The sequence below is a fragment of the Capra hircus genome, chromosome 8 (genome assembly GCF_001704415.2).
Source record: "Capra hircus breed San Clemente chromosome 8, ASM170441v1, whole genome shotgun sequence".
NCBI lineage: Eukaryota > Metazoa > Chordata > Mammalia > Artiodactyla > Bovidae > Capra > Capra hircus.
This window is the reverse complement of record NC_030815.1, coordinates 28,513,291-28,539,688: the sequence shown is the minus strand read 5'-3', so window position 1 is coordinate 28,539,688 and position 26,398 is coordinate 28,513,291. Positions and strand designations below refer to the sequence as shown.

The 26,398-nt window shown below is 38.5% G+C and overlaps 1 protein-coding gene across 1 annotated transcript in view; it reads left to right on the top strand.

Annotated features, from left to right (window-relative positions):
* Positions 1-26,398, top strand: part of CCDC171 (coiled-coil domain containing 171) — a 351,122-nt gene that overhangs the window by 126,946 nt on the left and 197,778 nt on the right. The window contains exons 17-18 of the mRNA XM_005683650.3: positions 14,653-15,157; positions 17,032-17,148. Of these exons, the coding sequence (XP_005683707.1) occupies positions 14,653-15,157; positions 17,032-17,148 (622 nt within the window). The remainder of the gene's footprint in view (positions 1-14,652; positions 15,158-17,031; positions 17,149-26,398) is intronic.

The window sequence follows — 26,398 nt, the reverse complement described above, 5'->3', positions numbered from 1 at the left end:
TTTGATCTCTGTAGATTCTGCATATAAGTGATGTTGAGCAGTGCTCGTCTTTGTCTGTCTTGTCTTGCTTAACATAGTATATTCAAGATTCATTCATGCTGTCACCAATGGCAGGATGTATTCCTTTCTCATGGGTGAAAAATGTTATATTCTGTATGTAAATCTTTTTTACCCATTCATTTGTTGATGGTCTTTTGGGTGGTTTCCATATTTTGGCTATTGTGAATAGTGCTATGGTAAACATGGGAGTGCATATATCTCACTGAATTACTGTTTTCATTTCCTTGGGTATGTTCTGAGAAGCAGAATTCCTGGATGGCAGGTCTAGTTTTAAGTTGTTGAGGCACCATCATATTGTTTTCCACGGTGGCTGGACTAACTTACCTTCTTTCCAGCAGTGTGTAAGGGTTTCTTTTCCACCACGCCCTCACTGTCCCCTGTTGTCTCTTGTCTTCTTGATGATAGCTGTCTTAACAGGTATGAGGTGATATCTCATTTGGTTTTTACTTGTCTTTCCCTGATGATTAGTGATGTTGAGCGTTTTCTCATGTGTCTGTTGAGACCATTTTGATGTCCTGTTTGGAAAAATGTCTATTTAGTTCTTCTGCCCATTTAAAACTATTTTTTTGGTTATTAAGTTGTTATTAATTCTTTATGTATTTTGAATATTAACCCCTCTTCTGATACATGATTCGTAAAAATTTTCTTCCAGTCCGTTGGTAATCACCTCATTTTGTTAATTGTTTATTTTGCAGTGCAGGAGCTTTTGAATTTGATATAGTCCCATTTGTTGATTGTTATTTGTATTGCTTGTGCTTTTGATGTCATATCCAAAAAAAATCATTCCCAAGACAGATATCTTTGGGCTTCATCTCTATGTTTTCTTTAGGAGTTTTATGGTATTAAGTCTTATGTTTAAGTCTTGGATCCATTTTGAGTTAATTTTTGTGAGAGGTATGAGAAAAGAGTCTAGTTTCATTATTCTGTACATGTTTCTCCAATTTTTCCGGCACCATTTGCTGAATAGATTATCCTTTTCTCATTAGATTTCTTGATTCCCTTGTTGAATATTAGTTGACCATATAGGGTGGGATTTGATTCTTGACTGTCTATTCTGTTCCATTGGTCTAGAAGTCTGTTTTAGTGCCAATGCCATATTGTTTTTATCACTATGGCTTGCTGATGCTATGATCTTACATATAGGAAATCCCAAAGAGTCAATCAAAAGCTATTGTAATTAAGTAATTACATGTAATTGATGTAATTAATTGTAATTGATGATTTTAGTAAAGTGGCAGGTTACAAAATCAACTTACAGAAATCTGTGACATTCCTTTACACTAATGAAGAAGCTTTGGAAGAATAAAGTGCTCCCATTCACAGTAGCATCAGAAACAATAAAATATTTAGGAATAAATTAACTGGAAAAGTAAAAGATCTGGACAATAAAAATGACAAGACTTTGCAGAAAGAAATAGATACAAACAAACAGAGACACATCCCTTGTTCATGGATCAGAAGAATTAATATTGTTAAAATGACCATACTACCCAAAACGATCTATAGGTTCAGTTCAATCCCCATCAAAATATCAAAGGAATTCTTCATAGAAATAAGAGAAACAAGCCTAAAATGTGTGTGGAACCGCAAAAGACCCCTAACAGTCAAAGCAACCCGGAGAGAAAAGAACAAAATTCTTGATTTCAAACCATCCTATCAGTGTTTTGAACTCATTTCCTTTATAAATCTGCAGGAAGGCATAGCAATTCACTTTCTCAAGTAAAGGAATCAGCGTCACAAATGCTGACGTTTTAGGAGCAGCTCTCACTGAAGACTTTTTTCCTGAAGAATGTGTAACATATGGCTTTGATCCCTGAATATGCAAATTGAAAGTATCATTTTCATTATTACTGAATGTACATTAATATTATATATTGGCATTTGTCTGTATTATTTATGTACAGTATTTGAATTTTCATAAAATATAATTGGATACACAGCAGCATTTAATTTGGGTTTATATTTGGTAAACTAATATTATATTGCATATTACAGTATTTGTAAATTTCATTTTGGGATATTTTCCTATGATTAATTCTATATCTCTGCTTTTTTCCCCAAGCTGCAATGCAGATAAAGATATTTTCATTTTATATTATTTATACTTCAAAAATTATGTTGATAAGGACATGAGAGGGAAAAATCCACAGTTTTGCATAGGATTATGGGTTATAGAGAATGTTATATGTCAGGAGAACATAGCCATTAATAGATACCATCTGCTGGAAAATAAATGACTTATCCATAGAGTCTCTGTTTAGTGTTTGGTTATTGTGAAGAAGTGGTTAATAAAAGACAGGTAGTTTAATAAAAAGCAATTTTTGGATATGAATAGCTTTTATTTGAAAAAATGCGGAATAATTTGCAAGACTTTCGGATGTTTAAGCTTTAAAGCAGGTAGTGGAAATGCTATTAGGTAATAAAATTAGAGTAGGAAGCTTGGTTTTAGCATTTTTGCATATGTGCTAAGTTGCTTCCGCCTGCAATGTGGGGAACCTGGGTTCGATCCCTGGGTTGGGAAGATCCCCTGGAGGAGGGAATGGCTGCCCACTCCAGTATTCTTGCCTGGAGAATTCCATGGACAGAGGAGCCTGGTGGGCTAGAGTCCATAGGGTGGTAAAGAGTCAGACAAGACAGAGCGACTTTCACTTTCTTAAGTTGTTTCCGTCGTGTCCGAGTCTGCGACCCAATGGACTGTAGCCTGCTAGGCTCCTCTGTCCGTGGAATTCTCCAGGCCAGAATACTAGAGTGGGTGGCTATGCCCTTCCTGACCCAGGGATTGAACCTGCGTCTCTTAAGTCTCTTGCGTTGGCAGGAGGGTTCTTAGTGCCACCTGGGAAGCTCTCACATGGTTTTAGTATTAGTTAAAATGTGCTAGCTACATGGTTGGGTAATTTGTGAATTTAAATAACTTTGGGCCATCATAAATATATATCTCAAAAATCTTTGCCTACCGAAGCATCAGGACTGAGTGCCATGATACATTGCTTTACTGACTTTGCTTTTGTAATTTTAGTATTTATATTCTTGTTTCTTTTCTATCTGAAAAGATGAAATTACTGGAACAAGAACTTCCTCTCTAAAACTAAAGATTTTTCACTGTCAGTTAAGTATGGTTAACCCTTGATATGATGTTTATTTTAAACACTTCTAGTTTATGTGACAGTTTAGTAAAGTCCCCTTCTCCAGAGGATCTTCCCAACCCAGGGATGGAACCCAGGTCTCCCACATTGCAGGTGGATTCTTTACCAGCTGAGCCACAAGGGAAGCCCAAGAATACTGGAGTGGGTAGGCTATCCCTTCTCCAGCAGATCTTCCTGACCCAGGAATTGAACCAGGGTTTCCTGCATTGCAGGCAGATTCTTTACCAACTGAGCTATCAGGGAAACCCTTAGTAAAGTCAAGTGAGTTTAAATTGAAGAACAAAAATCAAAGAAATTCAGGTTCATCATAGTATATTGCATTTTATTTCTCTTCCATCACATTATTAAGAGTACATTTGGCTAGAAATAAGTTACTCAAAAAAGTGTTGTTAGATGTTAATTTTTTTTACTTTTAAATTGAATTCCAAAAATATTCAGAGGTAAAAGTGCAGCTTGTTTATATTGATGATGATAGGGAGACATGATTCACAAAGAGTTAGACACAGTTCGGTACACACTGTTATGATTGAGCGCCTCTAATGAAACATAGGAAAGTTCTCTGACTACTTTTCAAATAATTGTTTTAGAAGTTGTTTTTAGCAACCAGGTAGCAAAGAGTTGGACACGACTGAGCAACTTTACTTCACAAACACTTTCTTTTAGGAACATGCTAGTTTTGTATATGAAGTAATATCCAAAAACAGGTTTAGTGACAACTCAGTTTCGTATTTCCGGAACTCACTTTTCTGAGTGAATCTTGTTTATTTAGTAATTAAACATGATAATGTATGAGAAAGCTAACCAGGGCCACACTGTTAATCAAAGCTGATAGTTCTTGGTCTCGTTTTTCTCAGACTTCTTTTTTCAGAGAGACTGAAATAATAATAATAATAATACTATCAATTGAATTTTTATAATGCTTGATCCAGTTTTTAACTCTTTTCATACCTTTGCTTGCCTCCTCTTTCATGATCCTCATAATAAACATGTGAGATAAGTCACTTAAATACCATTTCTATTTTACAAATGTGAAAAGTAAGATTCAGAGAACTGCTCATTTGTATAGTGAGGAAGTTGTAGGGTCAGAATTAGAATGGAAATAACAGATATGACATGTTTAGCACCTTGCTTGGCATTTAGTAACTACAAAGAAAACATTATGTGCTGTTTGAATATATTATCATCATCCTTATCAGGGAGTCTTTTTTTGCATCATGCTAAACACTTTCCCTGGTAGCTCAGAGGTTAATGCATCTGCCTGTGATGCAGGAAAGCTGGGTTCGATCCCTGGGTTGGGAAGATCACCTGGATGAAGGAAATGGCAACCCACTCCAGTATTCTTGCCTGGAAAATCCCACGGACAGAGGAGCCTGGTGGGCTATACTCCACCGGGTAGGAAAGAGTCGGACACGACTGAGCAACTTTACTTCACAAACACTTTCTTTCAGGAACATGCTAGTTTTGTATATGAAGTAATATCCGAAAACAGGTCTAGTGACAACTCAGTTTCATATTTCCAGAACTCACTTTTCTGAGTGAGTCTTGTTTGTTTAGTAATTAAACATGATAATGTATGAAAAAGCTAACCAGGGCCACACTGTTAATCAAAGCTGATAGTTCTTGGTCTCGTTTTTCTCAGACTTCTTTTTTCAGAGAGACTGAAATTTTAGCATACTGTATTGCAAAATTACTACCGTAGGTAAGAATAGCAAAATAACTTTACAGAATATAATTATTAATTGAATAAATGTTATGTATAAGATTTATGGAACACTCTGTTTCATGCTGTGAGATACTTATTTCCTCAAAAAGTGTCAGATTTAGTTGGAGAGGCACTATAGAAACGTGTGAAAAATTAAATAATAGAAGGTTTATCCTGAGGTTGTACGTAATTACTTGCCAAAAGAGTGCTATCGACTCAGAAGAGAAGGTGGTTAAAGTTTGAAGCCTTCATAGAGGAGACTAGAGCCACCTGGGCTTTGTTTTCAGGATCTGAAAGCCCATAAGGAAGGGAGGCGTGAGACAGATTTGATCTTAGAGGTCATGCTCACTTTCTAGCAGTCTGAGGTAATATCTTTTAACAATCACTAAATCAAGCATTTTGCCTGTATTGACAGTTTATTTTCAGTCAAATGATGAAGAGAACTCTTTTTCTTTTGAGGGCTTGACTTATCTCTTTGGATAGTTTTTTTTTTTTTAATTAATTTTTTTTATTTTTTAAATTTTAAAATCTTTAATTCTTACATGCGTTCCCAAACATGAACCCCCCTCCCACCTCCCTCCCCACAACATCCCTCTGGGTCATCCCCATGCACCAGCCCCAAGCATGCTGCACCCTGCGTCAGACATGGACTGGCGACTCAATTCTCACATGAGAGTGTACGTGTTAGAATGCCACTCTCCCACATCATCCCTCCCTCTATTTGGAGAGGTTTATAATTTGTATCGCCTTACAACTAGAGAACACACACAGGCATGTGCCATTTCTGACACCTAGTATTTTTGACGCGCTAAACTTCCAAATGAAATTAAAAGACGCTTGCTCCTTAGAAGAAAAGCTATGACCAATCTAGACAGCATATTAAAAAGCAGAGACATTACTTTGCCAACAAAGGTCTGTCTAGTCAGGCTATGGTTTTTCCAGTGGTCATGTATGGATGTGAGAGTTGGACTATAAAGAAAGCTGAGCACCAAAGAATCGATGCTTTTGAACTGTGGTGTTGGAGAATACTCTTGAGAGTCTCTTGGACTGCAGGGAGATCCAACCAGTCCATCCTAAAGGAAATCAATCCTGAATATTCATTGGAAGGACTGATGCTGAAGCTGAAACTCTAATACTTTGGCAACCTGATGCAAAGAACTGACTTATTTGAAAAGACCCTAATGCTGAGAAAGATTGAAGGTAGGAGGAGAATGGGAGGACAGAGGATAAGATGGTTGGATGGCATCACCGACTCAGTGAACATGAGCTTGAGTAAACTCTGGGAGTTGGTGATGGATAGGGAGGCCTGGTGTGCTACAGTCCATTGGGTCACAAAGAATCAGACAGGACTGAGTGACTGAACTGAACTGAACTGAAACTTCCAAAATGAAGATAGTGTTTTTAAGGTAAGTAAATAACTATTATGGGATTTCAGTATATATGTTGAAGACCAGATAATGAAATTGCTGGGTTGTGTGGTAACTTTGTATTAAACTTTTTGAAGAACTGCCAAACTTTTTCAAAAGTCTGTTCACACCATCTCAACATTTCCATTGACAATGTATTGAAGACTCCAGTTTCTCCACAAAATGTGCTTTATTTTTTAATAGAGAAACATTTACATTGTAGGAAAAACAGGCAGAGTTATGTTTATTATTTAAAAAAAAACTACCATTGTATAAGAAATATAGGTAACGTAAAAATAAAACCTTTTAAAATGAAGCCCTTTGATGTCTATTTGTCACTGACTGTCCAGTTTGCAATTTATCTTTTTGCCAACATAAAGAATGAGAACCCAGCAAGTAAAAGTGATAAAAAAAAGTTTTACTCCACAGGGAAGTGTCTGATTTCTGGCCCAAGGTCTCAAAGTTCATGGGTTGCTGGAAGCCAGTAGATGTCCCTTAAAGCTCCTGTATTTCAGGAAGTGAGTGCATAATTCATTAAGGGAAGAAGCTGTCCTGTTCCCCTCATTTTCAGTGCACTTTGAATTCATCAGAGTCATGGAAAACTAGTGAGATTAGATAGAATTTTTGGCATGTCAAAAAAATCTGTGTAGAAGATATAAAGTTTATAAAAATTTCAGGTTGTTAAACTTTTTAAAGATATTTTGAGGGGGAATTTGTGAATATTATTTTTGAAATTTACACACTGAGGAGCAGATTATCTCAGTACTAGGAATGCTTTTGTTCTGTCTGAAGGTGATGTTCCTTATGTTTGTTTGAAAAATGTTAGTCTTTAATCTTTGAAAGAACACCAGTTTTCTTTTTTAAGGCATATTTGCTCTTAGAGTAATTTCCAGCCTTACCCTCAAACAAGCTTTGTTATTCAAGAATAAATCATGGTAAATAATGTAATACCTCTGAAGGTCCCCCTGGAATATCAGAATTAATTTAAAACAAAGTTTTGACATGTTGATAAGGTCCAAATTATATTTAGAAATTATATCTTTTTTGATTATCTTTTTCTTTGCTTTATATTTGTAAAGTTTTTATTCACTGGCTATTTACTCAGTGCTTATTATGGGTAAAGTGCTGTTCTAAGCACCAGGGAACATTTTATAAAGGATTATTTAATTCATTTAATACTTCTTAAATACTTGAAGGGTATAAAGCATTGTGACAGGCACTGGAGTAAATAATCCCTGGCCTTTAGGAACTAAAACTCTATTGCATTTGAGGGAGAGAAATAAACACACATGAAACAAGTAAGTAGCAGTGTAGAAATTAAGTGTCTAGTAGTTTAATTATGTTCAGAGAAGGTCAAGGTCAACATGAATAGGACTGATAGTAATAGGTGTCATGGAATAGATAGACCCTGAAATGGGTTCAGGATATGGTTAGAACTTGCATAGCATTAGGGAAGTCAGCGCCTGGTGGTGCTGGAGACCATGGATAAATTGTGAAAAGGCATAGTAAGGTTCATGTCTGGATAGCAGAAGAGCAGCCCATAGCCTTTTTCCTTCCAGTTAAGGATCCTGGGAAATGGTGATGTCTTTGCAGAAGGCAGGTGGAGGTGTTGTGACTTGAAGGGGAGACCTTGGCTCAGTAAAGATAGAGTTCCAGCAGTAGGATTGGATTGACCCAGTTCGACATGAAACTAGCTTTGAAGTTTGGGGGTGAGTAGTTAGTGCTGATGATCATTAGAATTAAGGTGGTAGCAGTGGAGATGAATGAGGATGTATTTTGTAGATAAGCCCTCTTGTGCTTGTGGATGGTTTTGATTTGGGAATGGAGAGGATAAGGTGAAAGAAGGAGGAATTAAGACTGATTACAAAGTTTTTGACTTGAAAAATTGGGCAGATGTTTGTTCAATTTACTGATATAAAGAAGACTATTATAAACATGTTTTAGGGCTTCCCAGGGCTTCCTGGAGTGTGAAGTCAAGTGGGCCTTAGGAAGTATTACTGTAAACAAAGCTAGTGGAGGTGATGGAATTTCAGCTGAGCTATTTCAAATCCTAAAAGATGATGCTGTTAAAATGGTGTACTCAGTATGCCAGCAAATTCGGAAAACTCAGCAGTGGCCGCATGACTGCAGAAGGTCAGTTTTCATTCCAGTCCCAAAGAAGGGCAATGCCAAAGAATGCTCAAGCTACTGCACAGTTGCATTCATTTCACATGCTAGCAAGGTCACGCTCAACATCCTTCAAGCTGGTTTTCAGCAGTACATGAGCCGAGAACTTCTGCACGTACAAACTGGATTTAGAAAAGGCAGAGGAACCGGAGATCAAATTGTCAACATCTGTTGGATCATAGAAAAAGCAAGGGAATTCCAGAAAAAACATATACTTCTGCTTCACTGACTACGCTGCAGCCTTTGACTGTGTGGATCACAACAAACTGGAAAATTCTTAAAGAGATGGGAATACCAGACCACCTTTCCTGTCTCCTGAGAAACCTCTATGCAGGTCAAGAAGCAACAGTTAGAACCAGACATGGAACAACAGACTGGTTCAAAATTGGTAAAGGAGTACATCAAGGTTGTATATTGTCTCCCTGCTTATTTAACTTCTATTCAGAATACATCATTCAAAATGCCAGGCTGGATGAATCACAAGCTAGAACCAAGATTGCTGGGACAAGTATCAATAACTTCAGATATGCAGATGACACCACACTAATGACAGAAAGTGAAGAGGAACTGAAGAGCCTCTTGGAGGTGAAAGAAGAGAGTGAAAAAGCTGGCTTAAAACTCAACATCCAGAAAACTAAGAAAATGTCATCCAGTTCCATTACTGCATGACAAATAGATGGGAAAAAAATATGGAAACAGTGACAGACTTTCTTTTCTTGGGCTCCAAAATCACTGTGGACAGTGACTGCAACCTTGAAATTAAGACACTTGCTCCATGAGAGAAAAGCTATGACAAACCTAGACAGTGTATTAAAAAGCAGAGACATCACTTTGTGACAAAGGTGCATATAGTCAAAGCTATGGTTTTTTTAGTAGTCATGTGTGGATATGAGCATGAGCATGCATGCATGCTAAGTTGCTCCAGTAGCGTCCAACTCTTTGTGCTTCTGTGGACGGTAGACCGCCAGGCTCCTCTGTCCATAGGATTTTCCAGGCAAGAATAGTGGAGTGGATTGCCATTTCCTACTCCAGGGTATTTTTCCAACCCAGGGATTGAACCTGATTTTCTTATATTTCCTGCATTGGCAGGTGGGTTCTTTACCACTATCGCCACCTTGGAGTTGGACCGTAAAGAAGGCTGAGCCCCGAAGAATTGATGCTTTCAAATTGTGGTGCTTGAGAAGACTCTAGAGAGTCCCTTGGACTGGAAGGAGATCCAACCAGTCCATCCTAAAGGAAATCAGTCCTTAATATTCATTGGAAGGACTGATGCTGAAGCTGAAACTGCAATACTTTGGCCAGCTGATGTGAAGAGCTGACTCATTCGAAAAGACCCTGATGCTGGGAAAGTCTGAGGGCAGGGAGAAGGAGGCAACAGAGGATGAGATGGCTGGATGGCATCCTCGGCTCAGTGGACATAAGTTTGAGCAAACTCTGGGATATCGTGAGGGACAGGGGTATCTGGCGTCCTGCAGTCTGTGGGCTGGCAGAGTCGGATATGACTGAGTGACTGAACAAAATAACAGAGGCCTTCCCAGTTGGTGCAGTTGTATAGAATTTGCCTGCTGTGCAGGAGACATAGGAGGCTTGTGTTTGATCCCTGGGTCAGGAAGGTCCCTTGGAAGAGAAAATGGCAACCCATTCCAGAATTCAGAGGAGCTTGGCAGATTGTAGTCTATAGGGCTTCAAAGAGTTGGACAGGACTTAACGACTGAGTATTCACACACACACATGGGGCTTCCCAGGTAGCTTAGTGGTGAAGCATCCACCTGCCAATGCAGGAGATGCGAGTTTGACCTCTGGGTCAGGAAGATCCCCTGGAGGAGGAAATGGCAACCCGCTCCAGTATTCTTGTCTGGGAAATCTCATGGACAGAGAAGAAGCCTGGCGGGCTACAATCCATGGTGTCAGAGTTGGACATGACTTAGCAATTGAACATTATAAACAGATTTAATAGGAAAAACAGCAGTACTTGAGATGGTTATGAGGTATCTAAGGGAAGATGCCTATTGCAGAGGTCCCCAAATCCCGGGCCATGGACTAACCGTGCAGTATAGGTGAGGAGCAGGTTGGTAAATGAACAAAGCTTCTCATTACTACTTCTTATCACTCTCCATTGCTTGTATTGCTGACTGAACCATCTCTGCCCCTGCCCCTGCTGTCCATGGAAAAATTGTCTTCCGTGAAACCAGTGCCTGATGCCAAAAAGGTTGGGGACCGGTGGGCTGATGGGCAGTCAGATCTGTAGTTGTGGATTTCAGTAGAGCTACCAGGAATGAGGGAATATAATTGTTAAAAAATAATTAAAACTTTTAGTATTTATTCACGCTGTGGAGAAGGAAATGGCAGCCCACTCTGGTGTTCTTGCCTGGAGAATCCCAGGGACAGCAGAGCCTGGTGGGCTGCCATCTGCAGGGTTGCACAGAGTTGGACACGACTGAAGTGACTTAGCAACAGCAGTAGCAGCATTAATATTGTGTGGTTTTCTTAATCTAACATTTGTCAGTAAGAGCTTTAAAAATTTAAGTACTTCATTTCATTATTTTAAAATCCTTAATTCAAATATCTCACTTTGCTAATTCTAGTTATTTAGTTCAGTATTGTCCCAGTTGATTGTTTTGATAACCATTAATATTTGTTATCTTGATTATAATTACTCAAACCAAGAATGACTTAGGACAATATGTGACAATTAAACAGTCTTTAGAGATTGTTTTTTTTACTTACGTGGAGACTTTACCTGTATTCTTTTAACAATGTCTTCTTTTAAAGAATGGAGGTGAAGGTGAAGGTGAAGTCACTCAGTCGTGTCCGACTCTTTGCGACCCTGTGGACTGTAACCTACTAGGCTTCTCCGTCCATGGGATTCTCCAGGCAAGAATACTGGAGTGGATTGCCATTTCCTTCTCCAGGGGATCTTCCCGACCCGGGGATCGAACCCAGGTCTCCCGTATTGGAGGCAGACGCTTTAACCTCTGAGTCACCAGGGAAGTTTCACGTGTACATTTAAGTTTCACGTGTACATTTTAATGCAACTTCTGGATACACTATAGCATGCCCACTTCCACCAGTCTGGTTTCCATGCAGCACCATACAGTTGGCCCCTTTTTAACCATTTTGTCCTCCCCAGACCCTTTTCCTCTGGTAATCACTACTCTGTCCTCTGGATCTGTGTTTGCTTTGGCTTGGTTTTTTCATTTTTTTTGGTTTTATTTGTGTTTTGTATTCCACATGAGTGAAATCATATGGTGTTTGTCTTTCTCTGTCAGACTTATTTCATTTAGCATAGTACCTTCAAGGTCCATCCCTGTTGTTGAAAATGGCTAGTTTTCATCCTTTTTTTACGGTTTAATAGTATTGCATTGTATGTATAGACCACATCTTCCTTGTCTGTTCCTCTGTTAATGGGCACTTAGGTTGTTTGCATATGTTGACTCTTGTATATACTGCTGCGATAAACATAGGGATGAACATATGTACGGTCCGACCTCTCATGATGGCTGTTCTCTTGCTCTCGGTACATCCCCTGTTTGACCAGTCCCTGCTTCACTCACATGAATATCCAGTTCTCTTAATTATCAGGCTTAATTAGCTCCTGGAAACTGATGCGCCCACCTGATGTCAATTCCCTCTATAAGTGCTAGCCGCCTCCTCCCCTGAGTAGCAGAGACTGTTCCCACGTCCTGCCCAGCATCTGCCACACATGGTGGGGTGTCACTCCAGGACCCTTCGTGTAAGATCCCTCTATCCAATCAATCAAGGGTCCCTAACTTCCAAGCTGAAGACTGGTACCTGCTGGTCAGATCAGCAGCAGCATTTAGATCAGACATAAAGTGCAGAATAATTGTAATGTGCTTGACTCATCCAAAAACCATCTTCCCCAACTCTCTGTCCATGGAAAAATTATCTTCCGTGAAACTGGTCTGTGGTGCCAAAAAGTTTGGGGACTGCTGCAGCAAACCATTGGTGTCTCTGTCACTGTCTCCAGGCTCTTTAGTGTCGAGGCTGGGCGACTTTAAGACTTGCAGGGTGCAATGCAACAAGATATCTTTTCAAGTTAGTTGTTCCATATTGCGATTTATATGGAAAAGTGAAATAGCTGGATCATATGGTAGTTATATACTTATTTTTTGAGTAATTTCTGTACTGTTTTCCATAGTGATTGCACCAGTTAACATTCTTAACAATAGCGCGTGAATTCCCTTTTCCTCCACATCTTCACCAATACTTATTTGTTGTCTTTTTGATAATAGCCATTCTAATGGGCATGAGATTGAGACCAAGGGTAGTCATCAGCTAGCTCAATTAAACTGTAAATTGCTTAATAAATTATTAACTGTAACCTGCCTTCATTGATCAAGCTTCCTTTGAATTGTCCTCTAAGCATCATGTAGCCTAAAAGATGTTTGCCTGAGTTGGTTTTTCAGGAACTTGGAGTCAGCTGTGTCCAGTTAGAGTCTGAGCTGGTTAGGACTGGCGGGATCACCATCCCTCCAATGGGCATGCTTGAATGTACACTCAGTGACCTCTTGACATCAGAAGACCAAAAACTCCACCCGCAGAACGTGTGTCCCATGGAGAAGCACGAAGCTTGGTTGCGCCTGTGCAGACTGATGATACCTCAGCTTTTTCTTATCTCCAGTTACCACTTTTCATGCTCCCCACACCTCAGCTTTACCCAGGACCGTCTCCAGCCCGTGGCCTTTGGGGAGGTGGATGTTAGATTTGTTCTCCCATCTCTTCTCTTGGCTGCCTCGTGAATAAACCCTTTCTCTGCTGCAAACCTCTGTCTCGCCATTTGGCTCGCTGCACTTCGGACAGTCGGACCTGGTTAGGTAACGAGATGATATTTCATTGCGGCTTTAATGTGCGTTTCCCTGATAATTAGCAATGTTGAACATCTTTTCATGTGCCTGTTGGCAGTTTTCATGCGTACTCGGGAAAAAACGTGTATTCAGATGTCTGCCCATTTTTTTTAATCGAGTTGTTTGTTGTTGTTGGGTTGTATGAGTTCTTTTATGTTTTAGATATCAGCTGCTTCTATCAGGTAGCCTAAAATGAAAATGGGCTGTGTAAGTCAATAGCCTCTTAATTCTGTTTTCCAAAAATTCCATTGTGTTCCTGTTTTCTCTATATAGAGAGGAGTATTTTTGTCATATATTCTAGATTTTTATCAGTTTCTAGGTGTGTTTTAATTTCTCATCGTTATCCCAGGACTGTCTGTTTCCGGCTGCCTCTCTACCCTTTTATGCATTTCTGGCAATCTAGCGTAGCTCCACCATCATGTTATACCACAATCATTGATTTATTTGTCTGTTTTCCTAGCACATGGAATTTAGTGAGTAATCGATAAATGTTTATTGAATGATAAATGAATCAGTAAAAAAGTTGACATCTGTTATCTTCTAAAAATTTGCTTCAGTAATTCTTTAATGATTAGACATAAGATTTCATGGAGAGTGAGTTTATTTTCTAGTCTATTTCTAGATTAAAATCAAGTGCCTGCAGTTAAAATTTCTTTGTGTTCCATATTAAGTTTTGAATTATATGTACCTTGATGAGGAAAAAAGGACCAGAGAGCTGCGGAGGCCCACCCCACAATTAGCATTTTTTTCCCCAGCACTGACACTGTGCTTTGTGCAGCCTTCTGTCTTGGGAAAGAAGAAACTGAAGTAAGACAGTGTATTCTGAGAATCAGTCCCTTCTCATCTAGTCAGTGGCGGATAGTCAGATGGTGTGTGTTGTATTATTTATTTAATCCTTTGCTATTCTGACAAAAAGTTGTCTTTTTACATATAGAAAATCCTCTAATGCTGGTGTGATTTCTGTTTAAAAATAGGAAATAATTGTTACTGAGGAATAGAAAAGAAATTTCCTTTTTTTGAATCTGTGTATGTATGTGAAAATGTACAAGAAATTTACAAAATGTTTTAAAATTTATGTGTTCTACTTTATGTAAAGCTTCCACATAAGAGGATTAAAAACCTGTGCACATTGGATCTAAGCTGTTTGGCCCACTGTTGCTCTGTCATACGTGTTTTTTTGATATTTTAGAACATAGATCTTGGAAAGAAAAAGAAATGGTTGTTAGCAAAAGGCTCTCTTTTTTTAAAGACGGGTTAAAATGCCCATTTGTTTCTTGATCAAATATATTATTTGACTTCTCTTCTTTTAGAAATTTCAAGAAATTGCTGAAAAAAATATGGAAAAATTGAACCGTATTGAGAAGTCACACGAACAATTGGTGTTTGAAAATTCCCACTTCAAAAACTTGTTATCCCAGACCAAAAGGGAAAAGACCTCCTTATTGGCAGCCTGTGCACTGATGGCTGGCGCCTTCTATCCTCTCTACAGCCGATCATCTGCCTTATCTACACAGAGAGATTTTCTCCAGGAGCAGGTCAACACCTTTGAGTTGTTAAAATTGGAAGTTAGAACTCTAGCCCAGGCTCTGTCAACAGTAGAAGAAAAGAAGCAAGAGGAAGCCAAAATGAAGAAAAAAACATTCAAAGGATTGATACGTGTATTCCGGAAAGGTGTTATTGCAATTTTGGCAGCAAACAGACTCAAGATTTTGGGCCAGTCGTGTGTCTCTCTTTTTACCTGGATGGAGAGTTTCAGAGAAGGCATAGGCGTTTTAGTGTGTACAGGAGAGCTCAAAGACAAGTATAAATTTCCAAGTAAGATCATTTGGGCTTTTAAAAATCTTAAGTTGAACATAAGTGACATCCAAAGTGAATATATTGGCTCATTATGCAAAGACTTTAAAAAATCGTTTACAATGTCAAATCATGTAACATATCTACATATATAGGTATCAATAGATATATATGTGTGTAAGAATAACTGTATATGTATATGTAAGTTAGGTTTTGATTTTTGTTGTAAACATTAAAATATAAACAAGGGAGCAAGTATATGTAATTTCAACTTTGTGTAGCTTTGTTATATTTCAGTGCTCTTTTCACAGTAAATTGAAGAGTTTGTACAGTGATTTTTCAGTAGTCAATCCAGAAACTCTGCCCTATTTAAAATTAATTAGTAGCATAAATTACTTTCACTTCATTTGAGTTAGTATCAAATGATCAGAGTTAAAAATCTATTGATGAATAAAAATGGAGCAAATATGAGTTTACAGCAAACATCTTTTTGAATGCTTGACTATTCCTTTTTTTTGTTTTTAAATCGTGGTACGGTTGCTTTACAATGTTCTGTTAAGTTTCTTCCGTGAATCGGCTGTATGTATACATAAACCCTCTGCCTCTTGGACTTCCCTCCTACCCACTGATCCCACCTGTCTAGGTAACCACAGAGCACTGAGCTGAGCTCCCTGCACTGTACAACAGGTTCCCACTGGCTAGCTCTTTTGCACATCAGTCAGTTCAGTTCAGTTGCTCAGTCGTGTCCCACTCTTTGCGACCCCATGGACTGCAGCGTGCCAGGCCTCCCTGTCCATCACCAACTCCCAGAGTATATTCAAACTCACGTCCATCGAGTCGGTGATGCCATCCAGTCATCTCATCCTCCGTGTCCACTTCTCCTCCTGCCTTCAATCTTTCCCAGCATCAGGGTCTTTTCAAATGAGTCAGCTCTTTGCATCAGGTGGCCAAAGGATTGGAGTTTCAGCTTCAGCATTAGTCCTTCCAATGAATATTCAGGACTGATTTCTTTTAGGATGGACTCCTTGGATCTCCTTGCAGTCCAAGGGACTCTCAAGAGACTTCTCCAACACCACAGTTCAAAATAATCAATTCTTTGGTGCTCAGCTTTCCTTATAGTCCAACTCTCAAATCCATACATGACTACTGGAAAAACTGTAGCTTTGACTAGACAGACCTTTGTTGGCAAAGTAATGTCTCTGCTTTTTAATATGCTGTCTAGGTTAGTCATAATTTTTCTTCCAAGGAGCAAGCATCTTGGAACATATTTTGCACATAGTATTTTACACATAGTAGTGTCTATGTGTCAGTCCCGGAATGCGTGACTATTCTGAGGCAACAATTATTTCAATTTTTAACTTTTCAAAAGTAGGCTATTAAATAATATAAGTAGAACTAAAGAAAGTTTTCTTTTTCTAATGATGTCAGTTACCATTACCATTATATATATAAATAGAATCAATAAATCTAACATTTATTATAGACTTCTCCATGGAGAAGGCAGTGGCACCCCACTCCAGTACTCTTGCCTGGAAAATCCCATGGACGGAGGAGCCTGGTGGGCTGCAGTCCATGGGGTCGCGAAGAGCCTAGCACGACTGAGCGACTTCACTTTCACTTTTCACTTTCATGCATTGGAGAAGGAAATGGCAACCCACTCCAGTGTTCTTGCCTGGAGAATCCCAGGGAAGGGGGAGCCTGGTGGGCTGCCGTCTCTGGGGTCACACAGAGTTGGACACGACTGAAGCGACTTAGCAGCAGCAGCAGCATACTAGGTGAAGTTCTATGTACAATTTTTGTTCTATTTCTTAAATAGCTAAACATTCCCATAATTTTTAAATGAATTTTAGTACTTTTTTGTAGCATTGCATAATGGATTTTTTCTATTTTTGTAGAACATCAAAAGGAGCAGTTACGTTGTTTGCAAGCTCTCAGTTGGCTCACCAGTACTGACCTTCTTGTTGCAATAATCAGTTCCATGGCTGAAGTACAGGAAGCTATTAGTAAAACAGGTATGATTCCCTTTTTTTATGTCCTTGGAAAATACAAAAATAAATTTCCAGGAATGCCTTTTGGTACAAATTTTGATAAACCTTCAAAGAAGAAAATGTATTTGTTTTTATCTTTCTTTTATTCAGATAGATGATTAAATCTATATTTAATGAAGTAGTGAATTAATGCAATTTTTGATGTATTATTTTGTCTTTATGGAGAAATGGTGAATACATCCACCTGTTTTTCCCCCTTAGGATCTGCTTTTCCTATGGAAAGCTCATCATTAGCTTTTTTATTAAGAATTGCTGGTAACGTTCTTTCAAATGTTTTAGTATTCCTTCTGTTTCTGGCTGTGAATTTCAGACAATTGAATACTAAGTGAATCAGTAGAAAATTTTCCCCTCTCATACAGCAGTGTGTTTTTTTGTTTGTTTGTTTAATTGTGTGTGTGTGCTCAATTGTGTCCAACTCTTGGCAACTCTATGGACTATAGTCCACCAGGCTCTGCTGCCAGTGGGGTTTTTCAGGCAAGAATGCTGGAGTGGGTTGCCTTTTCCTCTTCCAGGAGATCTTCTTGACCCAGGGATTGAACCTGTGTCTCTTATGTCTCCTGCATTGGCAAGCTTTACCACTGTACCACCTAGAGTTAATATGAATAGTCTCCTCTTTTCCACTAGATGAAACCAGCAATAGCCAGCAGTTTCCAAAGGTCTAAAATTCAAGTTTATTTTCTTGTGGCAAATTGTGTGACTTGTTTGTGTGAAAGTTTTAATGAAAACTGATTTCTCTGCACTAAAAGAGTAACATACAGTTACCTACTGCTTAAGCTTTGTCATTGGACTAATTATGGTCATTTCGGCCACATTAATAGTAAAAAAAAAAAGTATAGCAGACTTCTTAATACTTGACTGTGTAATAAAATATACTAAGTATTAATGAAATAATTTGGGATTTATTTTAATTCTTTATAAACAATTCTTCTGTGTAAATATGGATCATTTATTGTGATTTCAAACTTTAAAACCTAGGCTCCTGTAGTATAAAACTTATGATTCAAAGATTATTTTTAGACTTTGCCATAAGTGTTGGTAAGAAATATGCATATTTTAATATATTGGCAAAACCTCAACACACTGGATTTGGAGTCTGAAATAAAAGTGTACATAAATATATTTTAAGAATATTGGTAGCAATAAGTATAGGTAAGAACTATCAAGTGGAAGGTAGACCAAGAATGGTGTTTGTAAGTGTGTGCCTACTTTCAGGAACTAGCTGCCTTTGATGTTAGAACCTGGTATACCTCTAGCTGGAGGAAATAGCAAGTTCAAGAAAACTTATTTTAGGGAAGGTTTAAATGTTCTTGGATAAAGAACACTACTTGGGTACATAAATAAGTACCCATTATATCTGGCTTCTGTTACATAGTGTCTGTGAGATTTATTCACTTATTGTTTGCAGTTTTAAAATTTTGCTTATTATGTTTCATTGTATAAATATACTACACGTATGAATTTATTTATCTGTCCTCCGGGTAATGGACATTTAGGTTTATTATAGATTTTGGCTGCAATAATAAACTGTTTGACTATTCAAAAAAAAAAAATAGCAAGTTCAAGAAAACTTACTTTAGGGAAGGTTTAAATGTTGTTGGATAAAGACACTACTTGGGGCCTGCCCTGGTGGTTCAGTGTTGGAGAATTTGCCTGCCACTGCAGAAGACATGGCTTCGATCCCTGATACGGAAGGATCCCACATGTCATGGAGCATTTAGACCTGTGTGCCGCAACTGAGCCTGTGCTCTAGAGCCTGGGAGCTGCAACTGCTGAGCCCTCACGCTGCAACTCCTGGGGCCCGCCTGCCCTCGAGCCTGTGCCTCACAGCAAGAGACGCCACTGCAATGAGAAGCCTGCACACCACAGCTAGGGAGTGGCCCCCGCTCTCGAAACTAGAGGGGGCTCACACAGCATCGAAGACCCAGCACAGCCCCAAATTAAATAGATATATAAATTAACACTTTTTAAAAAGAACACTGCTTAGAGAAGAGAAAAATGAGGGTTGCTTAGAGATGGAAAATAATAGGTGTATCAAAGTACTGAAGAATATTAGAAAGGATATGGCCCAGGCAGATAATTGTTATTGAACTAGTACAAAAATTATCAATGTGAACCTTGATATTATATTCAGTCTTGCTAGTTACTAGTTGTGTGAAGTTGGGCAAGTTACTTAACTTTACCAGGCCTCACAGTCTTTCAGTTCAGTTCAGTTCAGTTGCTCAGTCGTGTCCGACTCTGCGACCCCATGAATCGCAGCACGCCAGGCCTCCCTGTCCATCACCAACTCCCGGAGTTCACTCAAACTCACGTCCATCGAGTCGGTGATGCCATCCAGCCATCTCATCATCGGTCATCCCCTTCTCCTTCTGCCTCCAATCCCTCCCAGCATCAGAGTCTTTTACAATGAGTCAACTCTTCGCATGAGGTGGCCAAAGTATTGAAGTTTCAACTTCAGCATCATTCCTTCCAAAGAAATCCCAGGGTTGATCTCCTTCAGAATGGACTGGTTGGATCTCCTTGCAGTCCAAGGGACTCTCAAGAGTCTTCTCCAACACCACAGTTCAAAAGCATCAATTCTTCGGCGCTCAGCTTTCTTCACAGTCCAACTTTCACATCCATACATGACCACTGGAAAAACCGTAGCCTTGACTAGATGGACCTTCGTTGGCAAAGTAATGTCTCTGCTTTTCAATATGCTATCTAGGTTGGTCATAGCTTTTCTTCCTGGTGTATAGTGGGTGCTAAAAAATTGTTGTTCCCTTACCCCCTATCTCAACATGAAAGCAGCATCTTGTGTTAATGAACATGAACACATACATGTCTCCTGTATACATTTTTTAAACTACTAATTATTAATTTTCTGTTCTAAGATTGCTTAAGTGCTATTATACAGTGGAGGCAACATGGTGTAGGGTTAAGTATGTATTCTTCCTGATTTTGATTACTGACTCATGCTCACCATGTGACATGGACAAGTTGTTTAAACTCTCTGTTCCCCAGTTTCTTTACTTGTAAAGTAGGAATAGGATTATTTTTCTCAGAATTGTTTAGAGGAGTAAATGAGTTAATTTGTAAAGCACTTACTTGTCTTTGTTTTCTATTTTACTAACTTTCTTAGTTCAAATATTGGTCTTTATTTAGATTTATTGCATTAATTAAATAATGCACTAAAAATACTAAAAAATACATTAGTTTATCTTAAAATTTCAAGGCCATTTACACACCCCTTACAGTTCCAATTGTTAAAACATGGTTTTGTTATAAATTAGTATACATATAAGGATTAAGAAAAAGTCTCTCTCTCTCAATCCACTCACCCTTCCTTCCTCCCTTCCATCTCTTGGAGTTTCCACCCACTCATCCATCCACTAACAGACTGATAAGTGATATAAATGATATCATAGGCTGCATGCTTTTTAATGTCTTCATTTAAAAATTATTTTGACACAGCCTCAGACTTACGGAAAAGTTGCAGGTACACAACAGAGAATTATATTTGCTAAATGGCTTGCAAGCAAGTTGCTCACATGCTATTCCATTAGTTATTTCTGGTAATATTCTTCTAGAGAGTGATTGTGATATCTGGGAAATATATATCAGTTGGACATTCCATCATCTGTTTGACCAATTTACAGTAGGATGTTTTCATCCTAGGCCAGGTATCAAGAATATCAGTTCAGCTTTGATTTGTAATCAATTCTTTGTCCCTTGAATCATCTAACACTGTGAGTTGTATCTTGATTCTTTCAGCCATGTGGGACACTGAAATGGCAGAATCTTGGGAAAGTCTACTTGGTACATGTGAAAATTCGGAAATGAAAGAGAATATTTCTTAGAACTCTTTTTCTTTGTTTTCTCTTTATTTTTCGTCTTGAAGAACATGCTAAAAATTTAAATCATATTACTTGTCAGGACTATGTGTTGATGGCATCACTGTCATTTTTTTATTTATAGTATTGTGTTAGTTATGGCATCTGGTCCCATCACTTCATGGGAAATAGATGGGGAAACAGTGGAAACACTGGCAGACTGTTTTTTTTGGGCTCCAAAATCACTGCAGATGGTGACTGCAGCCATTAAATTAAAAAACACTTACTCCTTGGAAGGAAAGTTATGACCAACCTAGATAGCATATTCAAAAGCAGAGACATCACTTTGCCAACAAAGGTCCGTCTAGTGAAGGCTATTGTTTTTCCAGTGGTCACGTATGGACGTGAGAGTTGGACTGTGAAGAAAGCTGAGCGCCGAAGAATTGATGCTTTTGAACTGTGGTGTTGGAGAAGACTCTTGAGAGTCCCTTGGACTGCAAGGAGATCCAACCAGTCCATTCTAAAGGAGATCAGTCCTGGGTGTTCTTTGGAAGGACTGATGCTGAAGCTGAAACTCCAATACTTTGGCCACCTGATGCGAAGAATTGACTCATTGGAAAAGATCCTGATGCCAGGAAGGATTGGGGTCAGGAGGAGAAGGGGACGACAGAGGATGAGAGGGCTGGATGGCATCACCGACTCGATAGACTTGAGTCTGAGTGAATTCCAGGAGTTGGTGATGGACAGGGAGGTCTGGCGTGCTGCGATTCATGGGGTCGCGAAGGGTCGGACAAGACTGAGCAAGTGAACTGAACTGATTGTGTTAGTTTCTGGTACATAGCAAAGTGATTCATATATATATACACACACGCACAGATATGCTCTTTTTCATATTCTTTAGTGTTTATTATAGAATATTGAATACTGTTCTCTGTGCTATAAAGTAGATCTTTGTTGTTTCTCTCTTTTATATATATAGTAGTTCATATCTGGGTTTCCCTGGTAGCTCAGTTGGTACAAAAAACCACCTGTAATGCTGGAGACCTGGGTTCTATCCCTGGATTGGGAAGATCCCCTGGAGAAGGGAACAGCTACCCACTCCAGTATTCTGGCCTGGAGAATTCCATGGACAGATAGTCCATGGGGTTGCAAAGAATCGGACATGACTGATGTCTCCTTATCCAAAACTCCTAGTTTATCCCTCCCCCTCCCCCTTTACTAACCATAAGTTTATCTTCTATGTCAGTGAGTCTGTTTCTATTTTGCAAATAAGTTCATTTGTATCATATTTTAGATTCCACATATAAGCGATATCATATATTTGACTTTCTGACTTAATTAGTATGACAGTCTCTAGCTCCATTCATGTTGTGGCAAATGGCAGTATTTCATTCATTTTCACTTTTTTCTTTTTAGCTCCAGGAAAGCTAGTACTTCTATGGCAATACCAAGTAGTAACTTCTATTATATTAAATAGTAGTTATTGCTTCTGCTGTTATCTTTGTTCAAAGCTTAAATATATCAGTACAGTACTCTCTTAGAAAGTTAGGTGCTTATCTTTTTTAGAGTGAGTTCTGAATTAAACGATTACCTATTTATAGGAGAGAAAATTAAACATGTTGGATATATAATAGAATATTGATTAGGAACCTGAATTCTAAATTTGAATCTGGGTTCCACTGCTTACTACTTGTGTGTCATTGGAAAATCACTTCATCCTTTTTCATTCTCACTATCTGTATCTGTAAAATTTGGCCAAGGAAAGTTCCTAGCTCATAGTTATTCAGAGTAAATGCATCTTTCCAAGTCCCTTGTATATGTCACTTTCCAATAAATATCATTTTATCTCTTTTTTTGTATCCTGATGTCTCAGTGGAACCTGTATATTACTGTATACCTTTTCGTGAAGCTATAAGTTCAACAATGGTGACTTGAATTCACTGCTCAGAAAGTGAAGTGGTTGCTAAAGGTAGCTGGCCCTGCTGCCTTCTTAAACTTTGACAATATATTTATAGGCAGTGGGCAAAGACCCCGGTTTCCATGTTGTCTCTGTAAATACTGGACAGGTGGCAACCTTCTTGCCTTCATTAAAGTGTTTGCCCACTTGAGATAAATTGCCTCTTCTAGGTATCCAAATGGTGTGCCTGCAAGAGATCATTTACCTCAAACAGGGGAGAATGTTACTTCCACTGAAGGGCTAGGATATCAATCATGATAGGAATGGACTGAAGAACCCTATAGATAGCTCAGCTTTTTAATGTAACTTGTTCAGACCGAGCATATTTAGCAACATATAAACAAATGTGCTGATTTGCTCTGAAATATCTCTGAATAAATACAGGTATAACTGATTATGAATAGAATGTTCATGCATTTTGTTATATACTTCAATTATAAGTGAATCTTAATTATTTGGAAGATAGATGACTCAGATATACATGCCCCTGCTATCACTACTCACAAGTTTCTTTTGTTGTATACTTTGCGTTAACTTTGTAGAGGTCATAGCATCTCTTCCACTCAAAACTCAGAAATCCAGGCTGTCTTTGGCACAACATTGAGGTTTCATATTAGGAAGTTCAAAGCAGCAAGTGAAGATATTTGTATTAGCAAGTAGTTATTGGTTTATGTTTTAAAACTTAAAGACTTTATCGAATCCTAACAAAGAGTACAGAGACGTGTCGAAGGGTCGAAGAGCCACACTCAAAGTGTGGCTGTGGACCAGCAGCCTCAGCATTAACAGTGATATGCCAAAAGTGCAATCTCATGCCAGAGTGTGCGTTCTAAAAAGATGGTCTGTATACACAGTGAAGTGTGAGAAGTAATTTACAGAATTTTGTTACACACCTAATGTCATTCATATCTCAAACAAGTACAGCCTGACCAGGGATCATTTTTAACTCTTAAGCTACTCGTGTCTCCTTTGAAGGAAGGAGACTTGTGTTTTGTGGCTTTAAAAATGATTATGTTTGCTTTTCCCCATATTTTTCAAACATTTTGAGAATTTTCAAGCATACAGAAAATTTGAAAGGATTTTATGATGAACAGCTATTTTGTTTTTTTAAATTAAACTTTATTTGTCTGTCATTTTTAAGAACACTTTTGAATGAGTATCTTTGGAAGTGTTCGTGACCATGTCAAATTCCACACTTCCATAGAGTATATTTATTAGTTAAAATAATTCACAAGGTCAAAATTATTTTAAGAAACATATATGATGCTTTAACATATTTTGCAACTTACAGATAGTTTGTGGAAACTTTTAGGAACCATAGAAAATATGATTGAATATCCAGATACTATCTAACAAAGCAGCACAATTGTTTTTTAAGATTTTTTTGTAAAAGAACAAAAGAAAAAATTTCCTTTCAGATCTATTCTAAAATAATACATGTATATTAAAAATATTTAAAACCCCCACCTTGTTCCAGAAAAAAGTTATGGCAGTGTATAGGTATTTATAAAATATCACTTTAAGTAAAGATAGCTTCTGTAATCCCTCTCTGAGAGTATGGTTAATATTTGTGTGTACTTCTTTCAAATTGTGTGTATATTTCAATATGACCAGACCGTCCTATGTGCCATTTTTTTTGTTCTTTTTTCATCACTTATTTTCAGTGAGTAATAATTGTATAATCTCATTGGCTGTTGTAAGGGTTTAAATGAGTTATTGCATGCTAGCGGTACTTGGTTTGTCACATGTCTTTGTATCAACAGCAGTATTAGTCTTCATTTCTTACTTTATGAATCAGCTCTTTAGCTTGGTATACAAAACCCTTCTTGATCTGATTTTCATTTTTTTGTATAGTTTCACCTCTCTGCACTCTCATTAATAAACCTACAGTTCAGCTAAACTGAGCTGCTTGCTGTTCCCCAGATATAGGATGCTCTGTTATGTCTCCAAACATGCAGAGCAAACTTTTTTTCCTCACTAGACCCTAAGAGGAATTTATTACATGGATTATCATATTGGAAATATTGAATAACCTCACAGTTTATATCTTTAAAAGCTGCTTCATGAAGATACAGAACTTTTCTTCTTGCTAGTGTTACTTATCTTCAGTGAAATATGAGAGCATATTATAATAGTTTTTAGAGTGAAGTAATCCAGGGATGTGGCTTCCTTATTATTTAAGCTGATGGAAAAGTAGAGGCTCAAGGATGCAGATTTATGATTGAGTAGTATATTTATTAGATAAGGTGTGTCAGTCGCTCAGTCGTGTCTTACTCTTTGTGACCCCATGGACTATAGCCCACCATCCTCCTCTACCCACAGAATTCCAAACTACTGCACTGGGTAGCCATTCCATTCTCCAGGGGATCTTCCCAACACAGGGACAGCACCTGAGTCTCCTCAACTGCACGCATATTCTTTAATCTGGGGTTCACAGAACCTTTCTCAAAATGGTTCATGGATAGAATTCAGAGGGGGAGTATTGATGGACGTGAATGAAGAATAATCACATCTTGATTTACTAACCATTGGGCTTCTCTTGTAGCTCAGTCGGTAAAGAATCTGCCTGCAGTACAGGAGACCTGGGTTCAATCCCTGGATTGGGAAGATCCCCTGGAGAAGGAAATGGCAACCCACTCCAGTATCCTTGCCTGGAAAATCTCATGGACACAGGAGCCTGGTGGGCTGCAGTCCATGGGGTCGCAAAGAGTCGGGCACGACTGAGCGACTAACATTTACTAACCGTTAATGAACTTCAACATTTCCTTCAGTTATGCATGGTAATGACGGACCATGATAATATTAACAGCAGGGTGACTTAGTTACCAATTAAAATCACAGCTATTTTAAAATTACAATATAGTTGTTACAACTATCTCTAGATATTGTTTATGCTTGTCTTTTGGTGGTCAGTAATAGATTATCACACACATGGTTTGTTATCAGTCTTCTATGTATAGCTGGATACTGATGCAGTGCTGCTGCTGCTGCTGCTAAGTCGCTTCAGTCGTGTCCGACTCTGTGCGACCTCATAGACGGGCTCCCACCAGGCTCCCCCATCCCTGGGATTCTCCAGGCAAGAACACTGGAGTGGGTTGCCATTTCCTTCTCCAACACATGAAAGTGAAAAGTGAAAGTGAAATCGCTCAGTCGTGTCCGACTCTTAGCGACCCCATGGACTGCAGCCTACCAGTCTTCTCCATCCATGGGATTTTCCAGGCAAGAGTACTGGAGTGGGGTGCCATCACTTTCTCCGAATGCAGTGCAGCTGACCACATTTGAGGACAGGACTACACCAAGTACATCCAGTGGATGGATGAACAGCTACTTCTATGTTCTTCATTCTGTGTTGCATTCCAGGATTCCCTAAGTAAAAAATTCTGTTACTTCTTTGAAAGAGCAACCTGTAAGCACTTGGAAACAGTTCAGAACTCTTTCAAAAGTGTTAAGT